Source organism: Siphateles boraxobius, unplaced genomic scaffold (genome assembly GCF_051911475.1).
Source record: "Siphateles boraxobius isolate OS27281-9 unplaced genomic scaffold, OSU_SipBor_1 204, whole genome shotgun sequence".
Classification (NCBI taxonomy): Eukaryota; Metazoa; Chordata; class Actinopteri; order Cypriniformes; family Leuciscidae; genus Siphateles; species Siphateles boraxobius.
This window is the reverse complement of record NW_027508816.1, coordinates 4,244,985-4,258,615: the sequence shown is the minus strand read 5'-3', so window position 1 is coordinate 4,258,615 and position 13,631 is coordinate 4,244,985. Positions and strand designations below refer to the sequence as shown.

Below are 13,631 nucleotides of genomic sequence, written 5' to 3'. Positions count from 1 at the left end.
GGTTTATCTTGCTCGGGAACGGTTTATCTTGCTCGGGAACGGTTAAACTTGTTCAGGAACGGTTTATCTTGCTCAGGAACGGTTTATCTTGCTCGGGAACGGTTTAACTTGTTCAGGAACGGTTTATCTTGCTCAGGAACGGTTTATCTTGTTCGGGAACGGTTTATCTTGCTCGGGAACGGTTTATCTTGCTCAGGAACGGTTTATCTTGCTCGGGAACGGTTTATCTTGCTCGGGAACGGTTTATCTTGCTCGGGGACGGTTTTTCTTGCTCAGGAACGGTTTATCTTGCTCGGGAACGGTTTATCTTGTTCGGGAACGGTTTATCTTGCTCGGGAACGGTTTATCTTACTCAGGAACGGTTTATCTTGCTCGGGAACGGTTTATCTTGCTCAGGGACGGTTTATCTTGCTCAGGAACGGCAAGATAAACGGTTTATCTTACTCAGGGACGGTTTTTCTAGCTCGGGAACGGTTTATCTTGCTCACGGACGGTTTTTCTAGCTCGGGAACGGTTTATCTTGCTCAGGAACGGTTTAACTTGTTCAGGAACGGTTTAACTTGTTCAGGAACGGTTTATCTTGCTCAGGAACGGTTTATCTTGCTCGGGAACGGTTTATCTTGCTCGGGGACGGTTTATCTTGCTCAGGAACGGTTTATCTTGCTCGGGAACGGTTTATCTTGTTCAGGAACGGTTTATCTTGCTCGGGAACGGTTTATCTTGCTCGGGAACGGTTTATCTTGCTCAGGAACGGTTTATCTTGCTCAGGAACAGTTTATCTTGTTCAGGAACGGTTTATCTTGCTCGGGAACGGTTTATCTTGCTCGGGAACGGTTTATCTTGCTCGGGAACGGTTTATCTTGCTCGGGAACGGTTTATCTTGCTCGGGAACGGTTTATCTTGCTCAGGAACGGTTTATCTTGCTCAGGAACAGTTTATCTTGTTCAGGAACGGTTTATCTTGCTCGGGAACGGTTTATCTTGCTCAGGAACGGTTTATCTTGCTCGGGAACGGTTTATCTTGCTCGGGAACGGTTTATCTTGCTCAGGAACGGGGTGGAAAGGTTGCTGTTTTTGAAGTAATTAAACTCACAGCTTCATTGCTAGTAGAGATGCTGCATTAAAACAATGCACAATCTCTGAACCAGAATGAGTTTATATGCTGTACACTGTAAAAAAAAAAATCCGTTTATTTACGGGAAAAAACTGGCAGCTGTGGTTACCAGAGTTTTCCTCTGGTAACCAAAAACACGGTAGCAACATTTTAGGTTTTACAGACTTTTAACCGTATATAATTTTACAGCAATAAACCGTATTTCATTATCTAATGAAATGTATATAAATGGATATAAAGTTATTTTACTGATCTTTTGAAGTATTAATATCTGTTTTGTTCCATTGTAATGCACTGACAGCCAACAATCACAACAGTGATGAGAGTCAAATGATCAATCAAAGCTCATCATAAGCAGCTCTTCCACATGAAAGTTAACATTAATATATAGAAGCTGCACACTGTCATTCACACTAACATTAAACACCATCATGGTACAATGTTGAAATTTAAAAAATGCAATAAGCAGCATTAATTTAACAACATTATATGTAACATAAAACCCTAATGTACGATTAGAAAAAAAACTAAGAAAATTATGAAGAAACAGTTTTACTTTAAAAATACTTTAAATGTGAAGTGTCACGCAGGGAATTGTGGAAATGTCAATTTACATTTTTTCACTATAAATTATACAATGACTTGTTCTTTTTCACTTCCAAAAACTGTAAATTTAACGGTATTTTACAGTAAAATTACATTAAATGTACCATTATATACATCACAGTTATTTACCGTATATAGTAAGGAAACTTTCAGTTAACCAATTAACAGTTTTTCACTGTAGAATTTTTACAGTCTTTTACCGTTAATATCACGATCATTTTTTACAGTGTAGCGTTCCCACAAGCAACGACGTTCTGGCTTTTTACCGTTTAGAGACCATTCACACACACGGCGCTGTTGTCTTCATCGCCCGCAGAAGCGCTTTAGGAGAAGCGCTTTAGTTCACATACTTCCAAACTATAGGCGAAAAACAGTATGTGACAAGAAGTTAATTCACAGTACCTATAAAAGAGTAGACAAAAGTACCCGCATGATCTTCTCTAGTGACGGACACTTTGCTATCCCATGAGGCCACAGGAGAGGGTTTTTGAATGACAGTGATGCTGGAAGGTCACATGATACTGACAACATGGCGAATGTAGTACGTCCAGATTGCATTCATACTACACACACTCAATTCACATTATATTTGTATAGCGCTTTTCACAATACGCATCGTTTCAAAGCAGCTTTACAGAAAATGCATGCATCTACATTATAATTTAGAGTGATCTGTTATCAGAGGTGACGGTGTCTAAGTTATGCATTTCAGAAATGATCACACAGTTAGCTAATAATGTATTACTTTAAAAAAAGTATTATTTAAGGCAGAAACAATGAGCTCATTGAAGTGATGAATACATGTTTGTTAACAGGTGATTAGGATATATAGACAATTATTGCACGGCTCTGTGGAATACTTGATTCTGATTGGTCAATAGCGCCATCCATTCTATTCTGAACAACATCTATTCCTCAATATAACTGGCTGTGTGTGTGTGTGTGTGTGTGTGTCTGTGTGTACATGTATGTGTATGCATGTGTGCGTGTGTGTGTGTGTGATCTCAGAATAAACCCTTTCATGGTTGATGAAGACCTGATCCTGATCACTCTGTCGGGTAATCTGGTAATCAGAGGCTACAACCTCTCATACTGCTAAATTACCACTGGTATTTCTGAAAAGGTCCTGTTCACACATGATCTCTTAAAGTCTCCCTGTTGTGAAAATCCAGCTTTTAATGTTGTTTATGTGTCTATGTGGTGTTTTTAATATGCTTTAAGACAAACCATGTGCAAATTCATAAGTCGACAGCATTGCTGAGTATTTTCTGCTTAAAACTGCAGTGAACCAAAGACAGTCTCAAAAACACGCTTTGAAATCACTGGTGTTTCTGACGTCACAAACTAACCAATCAGATCAACGTGAGATCGCCAACAAGTGGATCTCTGAGTGAGTGGAGGCGGGGCTCATTTGCATATTTATAGAACTGCGCATACTAAATGAGGCAAGGGTGTCGAGTTACATTCAAGCTACATTTAAGGCATGAAGACTATTTTTAAGGAAAAAAAATGTATATATGTAATTTTGGTGATCAAAGATGAGTTTTAAGGGATACAATTATTGACTACAGGGGGACTTTAAATACTGTGTGTGTTAAAGGGGCTTATGTCTTTTGTCTGTCTCCCCAATCATGGTTACATTAAATAACTGTGATTAGATGGCTATTTAATAATCGAGACAGGCCAACTAACCATATAGCCTATCATATCTGTATATCACTTACATCGGTACACTCATCTCTGACTGATAACAGAAAGCATTTTCCGTGAAGCTGCTTTGAAACAAATCGTATTGTGAAAAACGCTATACAAATAAACTTGAGCTGAACTGAATGGTTTCTGCAAGATTCTCCCAGATTCATAAGGCTTGAAGTAGACCTAGACTAGATTCTGATATTCACGAAAAACCGGCTAAAGATTATTATTTTCTGCTAAAAGTACAATTGCAAGCATGAGTAATAAAGGGGAGAGAAGCAATATGATTATTCTTCATTCTCCATCATGATGCCCACAGTAAATGACTAATGATCACAAACAGCAGATAGCAGGCCTCCGCTTGAGCAATGCTGGTGTGTGTGTGTGTGTGTGCGTGCGTGTGTGTGTGTGCGTGTGTAACTGGAGAAAGCTATCCGCTAGCATTCCTATTGATCTAAACTCCACGCAGGAACAATAAACTGTGATGGATCACTTTACATGTCAGACAGACGCTCGAAAAATGATTAAATGTAAATGTAAATGCTCGTCCGGTTCAGGTGGGCGATTCCTGACAGAATATCCTGCATTATACACCACACCTCATGATGCACTGAACGTCTTCTCAGACTAATACTAATATTCATAATTTAGTGATTGAAGTAAACCTAGGGATCTATGATTTCAGTAATGCAGAAAATAAAAGGATTTGGGTAACACTATTTTAAGGTGACATAGTTACACTTTACTACACATACTTACTAGTAATAACAGTAAATGATGCATAATTACAAGTAACTAGCCTTAAACCAAAACCTAACCATAACTCTACAGTGAGTACATGTACGATTAATATTACAATGGAACTATATCACCTTAAAATAAAGTGTAACCAGGATTTGTTCATTTTCATTTGATTAGAGATTAATTAGGCTAAATTGTTAATGTTAATACCCTGGTGTTATTACCACATTTTGATTATACATTTGTAATAAATTATAAATCCAGAATCATTTAAGCAGACTTTTTTTTCCTTAAAAATAAAAAATTCATAGTGCACTATTGTAGTAAAATATATATATATATATATATATATATATACAATAAATTATTAAAGTTTTATAAATTCAACTAATTAGTCAGTTAATTTTTGTTAAACTTTTAATAAATTGTTGTCTAAGAATCATGATTTCAATTCATAAGAACATGTTTTTTTTAATAATTATACTTTAATTTAAGCATTAAAATGGAATCCAGAAGGGAAAAAATAAAAAATAAATCTGAGGAAATAGAAAACCGAATTTAAGAAAAATAAAATGAATTTCATATAGGGAACTATGAAGGGCCAAAAATTTGTATGCGTTTCGGTCGTATATTTAAAACGGCGTTTCGAAAACACAAACTTTTGAATACGGGATTCAAAGTGCAAGTTTTTGAAAACAAAACCGCTATTGTCTCCATATGTCAGGCGTATCACGTGTTCAGTCTACAGGCGAGTAGTGTTTCTTCAAAGCGTCATGTCCATCTCCTGCAGCAGAATACAGCGGTTTGAGTTGTTTTCACATTTTAACAACGTTGTCGTCTCTACACGAAAAATGCAAAGGAAAAACGTTTCCATTTTTAGTACATCGTTATCGTGTAAACGTACCCCAAATCTCAGCGTAAGTATCAGCACTGTGCAAAGGTTTACCCAACTGAACGGCAGATCACAGCTGCACCAGGCCACATTAAGAGCTGCACGACACACTGTTATGTAAGGAAAAGAGCCACAAAAAGCCATTAATACAGAAGAAGGTGTAGCACCTGACATTTTATAGTTACAGTATATCTAAAGTAATAGTATAGAGCAACTCTAGCTGAAATATCATCACCAAAAACCTAGATTTTTGCACAGAAATTCAAAGTGAAATGTGTGGCCACACCTTAAAAAGCCTATGGGCCAGATATGGTGATGTTATCAACATGTTTAAGCCTGACGCTTGGGAAAACAAGACTGGAATTAAGTTCCAGTGCATTGAAATATCAAGCAATGCAATATTCATAATACCGTCAATGAAAGTATAAGTCAAGGGTCTGGATTATTGCGTAAGGCCCTGTATATGCAGCAGGACCACATTCAACTTAATAAAGATTGATATTTAGTTTCTTTTCCCAAAATGTCACAACACAAACTCAATGTTTCAGGGTTGCCGTTTGACCTCAAGTTGACAGAAGTGCATTAGATACTAGTTTGACTTCGTCACAAGACTCTTCCAGAAACAGACAGACTATTGCGTATGGTTTTATTAAAATGCCGAACCCCGAAGGACCTGGAGTAGATCACGGGTTTTGTTCCAGTTAACTAACTTAAATTAAAATATTCACAACGCACCTCGTTTTTTTAATAATTTCCAGTGGTTTACCGCTGATGTCAAGGACTTGCATAATATCAGTATTGATTTCTGTCCCTTGTTATATATTGTAAATCTCAAGACCTAGTCTAAGTGGAAATCGACGTGGATTTGTATTTATGTCAACTTGCAAAACAACTAAAGCAAATATGATTCTGCGAGGTGGTTGTTTCTATAAAGGCATATTTTTGACTTGCATTGCAATCTGTCAATCATGACGTTTAATGAGATTCTGAAAAGCAAAGTTTCACTACACAATTTCTAGTGAAACAGAGAGAACAGACATTTATTACATTGGTATTGATGATAGAACATTTAGACAATACTGTGGATCTCTTTAGTATTACCATTGGTATTCTTTAAAGCACCATGCAAATACTATAGTAGCCTACATGAATATGGTAATCATTCAATATCATGGTGGTATTGCCATCAGATACTATCACAACATTTTTTGTAATCTGGACATGAAGCATTTCACTACAAAATAATGATCATTACTGCACCCTTTCAAGTATATTATACAATGCACACCTACATAATTCAACTATAAAAATGGGTGAAACAACCTGCGCGGATATCATGCATATGATAACCGTTCTCTTATCTATCACAATAATGGAAATGGAGATGTTCCTAATAACTAATGTCATACTTAATAGCTCTGGCTTTAACTTGAAATGCCAAACTGCATCACACAAGACAGCACATTCAGCACTGACTGACTCAGGTTAGCATTTGTTTCTGCAATGGCTTTGCAACCACTTTGCATGAATTAGACCAACAATGGATACACACATTCACAACCTGGCAGATGCACGATAGGAAACCCGTAAATCTTCGTGTTTGGACAGCTCGACCATACGTTGAATCTGTTTCCCAGCGCATTCAGGATGCATTTGAAACCGATATCTGGTATTTGTTTACAGTGCTGCGAATGTGTTTCTTACCATGTTGCTGCCTGTGCGATGGAATTCCCCCACGGAAATGAACAGCAATAAATGACTGCACAAATATAAGAGGAAAATTCTGCTCTTGGTCTCGTTGTTTTGTCAAATAAATGCTGGTTTTGATACAGCAGAAGCCTAACCTATTTTCCGTCTGTTTCCGTGGGTTTCACTGCAGTAGCGACGCGAGCACGAGCGGCAGGGCGGGGAGGGGGAGGAGCATATGAGGCGCGCTGCTATTGGACGAGAGCCGAAAGAGGCGGACCTAAGACGTGCTGGTGGGCGGGCCTTCCGTACACTACATCCGGGAAACCTTACTGCCTTCACCCTCACACAAACACACACTCACACAAACACACGCAAACACGACAATTTGCATATCAGGGAAGGTGCCTTCACAATGCAGGCCAACTCATGTTGCGTTGAAGTCAATTCCTCCTGGGAAGTTCGTATTTACGAGTTGAGAAGTCGTGTTTTCGACGTCAGGTGCGTTTAGTCACTTTCGGTGGAACAAGATGGCGGCGCACCTTCTCCCTTACGAAAATTAACCATGTTTTTACGACAAATAAAACCAAAAAACATGGTTATTATATAAAAACCATGGTAACTACAAATTAACCATGGATTTGCTACACTAAGCATAGTTTAACTATGGTATTTGTTGTAAAACTGTGGTTATACAAATGGTACTCAATCTGGCAAAAACTATGGTTACTAAACTTTTACTATAAACCATGGTTTATTTTCTTAAGAGATATTTAACTACACAAAATACAGTAAGGTTTTTAAACTCCCAGAAAATGAAGAACAAAGAATGTGCATCAGTTTTGCATTGCTTTTTAATGTTTTTAATACATTTTATGAAGCCACGTGCAACTTTTGTTTCATATTATATTGTTATATTACAATGCTGTTGAGCAAGTAGCTTATTTTGTTATATATGCAAAATATATTTTATATGGTTTTGTATAAGCCTGACAATACTGCTAAATAGTATAATTTAAATATAAGTATTGTGGTATTCCCCTAACAATCCCCCAACTTGTAAAGATCAGGGCTTCGCCTAAAGGTATAGTTTTGAAAAATAAAATGCTGTCATCCTCAGGTTTTTCTAAACCTGTATGATATTTTAAAGAATGTTTGTTGATCAAACAGTTGGTGGTAGCCATTGACTTCTATAGTAGGAAAAAAAATATAGAAGTCAGTGAGTGCCATCAAATGTCTGGTTAACAACATCTTTAAAATATCTTCTTTTGTAAAGAATAAGAAAGAAACTCATACAGATTTGGAACAACTTGATGGTGAGTAAATACTTTACCTTTATACCTTAGGTATACTAGTATACCTTTAAAAAAATCCCGAGCTCCCCACTCGTATGTATGCGAGTTTGTGGTGGTGTTCATGTGCGTTCAACTCATAAATACGATCTTTCCAACATGACTTGAACGCACACATCACTGGAGTTTGGGTCATTCCTATTTGGCAGTTCATTTACATGTCCATCCCAAAACAATTCAATTCAATTCAAAACAATAATTCTCTCCCGGCTGTCATCAGGGAAGCAAATATATCAGTGACTTTTAAATCTAGTCTCAAACCATTCTATTTTGGGAATGCTTTTACTTGATTATTCATTTTATATGTTTATTTTTGTATTTAAAGTGTGTTGTTTTCTCTGTTGTTATGTTTGCCTGTAAAACGCTTTGAGGAAGCAAATTTTAAAGGCATTATATAAAATAAATGTATTATTATTATTATTATTATTATGAAAATCTGGTATAGCCTTAGTAGTGCTTTTCTTAAATTAGCACAAACATTAAATTAAATTTGAATTAAATGAAGACTTATCACAGTTTAAACTGCATAACAGGACTGGAAATTCAAGCATCACATTTCAAAATGAAAGCAGACTTCAATGTATCGATACTGAAATAATTCTGACTTCTCTATAAATAGACAAAACAAAATTACAAATACAAAATGTCTCCTGTGGCTGTTTGTCTGATATTATATGCATATTATTCCACTGTTGGCACATCCATGAGATGGGCATAGGCCTTCTGTTTTTACGTCTTTATGTCAAAACCTAATCTGATTGGGATTTCATAAACACTAAGACTTTAGGTTTATATACGGTTTAAAGTGGTCTTACCTTACTTTAAGGTCTTAGCGTGGTCTTTTAAGATGTGAAGGTCTTAACATGTTTCATGAACATGCTAAAACATAATCCTCTAGATATCTTGAAGAGCACTAGGCTGCAGCGCCACCTGCTGGCGGCCATGTTGAGATGAACAGCCAAATGATAATTATCTCTGTACTATTGAACATTTTCAGTTGAGGGATACATCAGTTGTGAGGATTTCCACAATGGCTCTGGTATCTAGAAACCTTTGCTCTGCGTGATGCTGCACGAATACTGATGGGTCATTCCTGTTATTCTGTGCCTTTTGGCCATCATAAAATGCAGTTAAAAGTTTTTAAAAGACATTTTTATGTAGTCATGATAGAAACATTTAAAAATTATTTCGGTTTAGGTCTCTAAAATATGGGGTGTGATAACAGAAAATAATGGGCAATATAATAACAGTGGGCAAAATAATAACACTATGGACAAGTGTTATAAAGAATGGATGGATGTATGAATATTTGCCCAATCATGTCTGATACAAGACGGCTGCTCAGCAGTCCGTGCTCATCACTGTCTGATTCTCCTTTTCATGATGGGTCATACATGTTCAATAAGAGACACATCTGGACTGCTGTCAGGCACTTCCTAGAAAAAAGTGTCTAGAAAACGTTCAGTTTTAGCATGTGCAGAATGAGGCCCGGCATTGTTTTGTCTCCAGGATAGATGTCATCTTGATGGCAGTTTATGTCTCTGTACAATCCAAATATATGCCTCCATGTCAGTGTTACCTTCACACAAATGCAAGTTACTCATGGCGTTTGCACTGATGCCCCCCGACACTATGACATGGGTTTGCTTTTGTACCTGTCGCTGGTGAAAGTCTGGATGCTCCCTTTTGTCTTTGGGACTGAGAACTTGGTCTGTTTTTTCCAAAAACAAGCTGAAACATGGACTCATCTGACCACAGCACACATTCCCACTGTCTTCTAGACCATCTGAACTCGCCGGCGTCTCTGCAGAGAACAGATGTATAGCTTTCTCCTTCATAACAGAGATTCAAGTGGCATTTATTTTATTTTATTTTATTTTGATTTATTTTTTACTTATTTATTTCAAGCAAATAGTGCAACAACAGAAAAGATATACAATAATAATAGTAATAATTTATGCTTGAAATGGAGTGGGGAGAAGTAAAACTTATTGAACCCACCCCAGTCTGTCAAAGAATTTATACAAGAAAAAAAAATAGCTGATTCCTGCTTCAATAATCTCAGATAAAAATAAAAGAGGAAATATATATATATATATACACATATATATGTGTGTGTGTGTGTGTGTGTGTGTGTGTGTGTGTGTGTGTGTGTGTGTGTGTGTGTGTGTGTGTGTGTGTGTGTGTGTGTGTGTGTGTGTGTGTGTGTGTGTGTGTGTGTGTGTATAAAATAAATAATAGCAATAATAGTACATCTTTGAGAAACAATAATTATAGTTGCACAAGAGCAAAACCACACATACATACTATACATATTCATAATATACAAATATTACCTCAGATAGCAATGATTATCAAATACCAACAATGGTAGATGGAATACCACAAGAGTAAATAACAACCAGTCCAACACTCCACACAACATGAATACAATCAAACCTCATTACTATTATAAAGGGACCAGATCTTTTGTTTATAAAGACGTTTGAAATTGTGTATGCCTTGACATTGCTTTAATCCCGGCCCCAGATTATCCCACAACGTGACCCCACAAACACACAGAAAAACTCCTCCTGAACACAACGTTTCCAAATCATCTCGAACTGTACGACTGCTCTTTATCAGAAAACATATTTTGAATGTTCACAGGTAATAAATAATTATATGCTTTGAACATGAACTGTGCATTATATAATTTTACAAGATCCTGCATTTTTAATAACTTTGAGAGGATTAGTGTGTATAATTCTTACAGCTCTTTTCTGTAGCAAAAAAAGTGACTGAATTACATTTTTGTAATTATTGCCCCATACCTCTACACAGTAGGTTAGATATGGCTGTATTAAAGAACAATACAAGGTATGGAGTGCATTATAATCAAGAATATGTTTAACTCTACTAATTATAGCAATGCTTTTGGAGACGTTAGTAGTTATATGTCTGATGTGGGCATTCCAGCTTAACTTATGGTCTATCGTTACGCCTAAATATTTTATTTCCTGAACATTTTCAATGTGTACTCCTTCTATCACAACCCGGTTCTGTGAGTCAGCTTGATACTTTCCAAAAAAACATCACTTTAGATTTATCTAGATTTAAGGATAATTTATTACATTCCACCCATTTTTTTAAATTTACTTAGTTCTTTGTTTATAACGCTAATCAGTTCCTCCAAACTATCATTACTATAGAAAATATTTGTATCATCAGCATACAATACACATTTAACCAATTGAGAAACAATACAAATATAATTAATATACAAATTAATTAATTAGGGGCCCAATACTGATCCCTGAGGGACACCGCAAGCAATGTCAAGACATCCAGAAGAGAGCTCACCCATTTGGACATACTGTACTCTGTCGCTCAAATAACTTTTCACCCATTTCCCAGCCACCAGATCGTTCTAATTTCTTAAGTAATATATCATGGTTGATGGTGTCAAAAGCTTTTTTGAGATCAATAAAAATACCTATTGCATGTTTTTTAGTTGTTAAAGCCTTAGATATTTCTTCTGTAGCATCAATTATGGCCATTGAAGTAGATCTATTGGGTCTGAAAGGTGAACGTGATTTCACCAAGTGCCACATGTTCCTGGATCAACCTTCCAATTAACCAATCAGATTTGAGGGACAAGTTTACAGTTTATGTCAAGTTTAGGCTTAGAACCAAGGTGAAGTACTTAACCATCAGTGTCATTCACCTTTCATTACCCTCTGATTTTAGAGAAAAGTTATGGGTAGGGTTAGGTTTAGGGCAGGGCGTCACTAGGATTTTCATTTTAGGGAGGCTAAGCCCCCAATAAGGGTATGATTTTTTTTTAAAATAATAAAACAAAGTTAACACTTTAGTTTAGGATCTAATGTTCACGATTAATTTCATTACCATGCATAGGCAGGGTTTTATAATCACTGTGGTCCCAAATGTGAGGTAGGACATATAGGGGGGTTCAGGGTTTCCCCGAGAAAATTTTGATTTCTCTGATCTACATATGTGCATTTTAAGATGTTTTGAAGGCCAAACAAAATGGATAACAGCTTTAAAACCATGTCAGTGGGCAGCTGATTATTTTTCTCTCCTCATCAGCATCACACTCTTTTTCTCATTTGTTTATATCTTGCCCTGTCTCTTCCCCTCCTAAAGCTGAGCTTTGACTGATATAGGCTTTTCATTTTTGTCTGTCAATGAAGAAAGTAAACATGGGTCAACTGATAGGTTGCATTCACAATATGTAGGCTACACATTCATTATTGATCTTACGCCTAATACAGGGCCGTAGACAGGGCTTTATAATCAAAGAGGTCCTAAATTTGAGGTTGGTAGGGGGTTAAACATTTTTATTTCTCTGATATGTGCATTTCAAGACGTTTTTAAGACCAAAAAAAAAAAAGGATAAGAAATAGCTTTAAAACCATGTCAGTGGGCAGTAGATTATTTGTCAATACCTGCCCTCTCCTCATCTCCATCACTCTTTCTTTTTTTCTCAGTCTCTTCATCCCTTTCTCTTCCCCTCCTAAAGCTCGAGCTTTTTTAATTTAGCCTACTAAAGGCTACAGTTTGTATTATATTCTCAATATGTACACATTCATTATTAATCTTGTGCCTAACATGATGAAACCGGCTTTAATGTTTCTTGTCCCCTCACAATGACAGTAAACTAATTATTACATTACACGTTACATGGGCCTATTTTCAGTTCAAAATGGCGAAAATAAACAAAACTATATTAGTTTTTTGTCATTTGTTTAACATTTATGACCTAAAAAAATGTCAAATATAAAATGTTAAGTTTAGCTACTTACATCTTGACCGTACGCGTCGAGTCGCACTGTTAAAATTCGCGCTCAGCAGCGTCTGTGAACATAAAGACCGCCTACTTTGATTTGATTGGTCATCTCAAATATTCTGACATTGACGAGCAGTGACAGACCAATGAGGCTCAGAAGAATACACAGTCACACACACACACACACACACACACACACTGTCCTCTGTTTCTGACGTGCTCTCTGCTCGGTGCCGCTGCGGATTGAAGATGAAGAACGCGCTGAATCTGATTATAACAAGACTGAAGCGAACACGAATTTGTGTAGCCTACATTAATCACACATATTAGGGGGGCTAGGCAGAAGTTTAGGGTGGCTGAAGCCCCCCTAAAAAGGGCCTAGCGACGCCCCTGGTTTAGGGGTAGGGATTGGGTAAGGACTACATTTTGGGACAGGAATGTTGATCCAGGACCATGTCTTACTTGGCAAAATCACGGTGACCGGGTCTGAACCCATATTGTCCTTCATTGATTAGCTTATACTTAAGTATGAAATTTTCTAACCGATTATCAAAAACTTTTTCCAGGATTTTTGAAAACTGGGGAAGGGGTGAAATGGGTCTGTAATTGGTGAAGTGATTCCTATTTTCATTTTTAAACAAAGGTATGACCTTAGCAATTTTCTTCTTTTTTTTTCGGTACACAGCCGTTATTAAGCGACAGGTTACAGATATGTGTTAGAGGCTTTATGATACTTTTAATTATCTTTTGTATTAGA

At 36.8% G+C, this 13,631-nt stretch overlaps 1 protein-coding gene across 1 annotated transcript in view; it reads right to left on the bottom strand.

Annotated features, from left to right (window-relative positions):
• Nucleotides 1-6,989, bottom strand: part of ppp3r1a (protein phosphatase 3, regulatory subunit B, alpha a) — a 41,500-nt gene extending 34,511 nt beyond the window's left edge. The window contains exon 1 of the mRNA XM_077237668.1: nt 6,752-6,989. Within this exon, the coding sequence (XP_077093783.1) occupies nt 6,752-6,754 (3 nt within the window). The 5' untranslated portion in view covers nt 6,755-6,989. The remainder of the gene's footprint in view (nt 1-6,751) is intronic.
• Between the last annotated feature and the right edge of the window lie 6,642 nt (nt 6,990-13,631).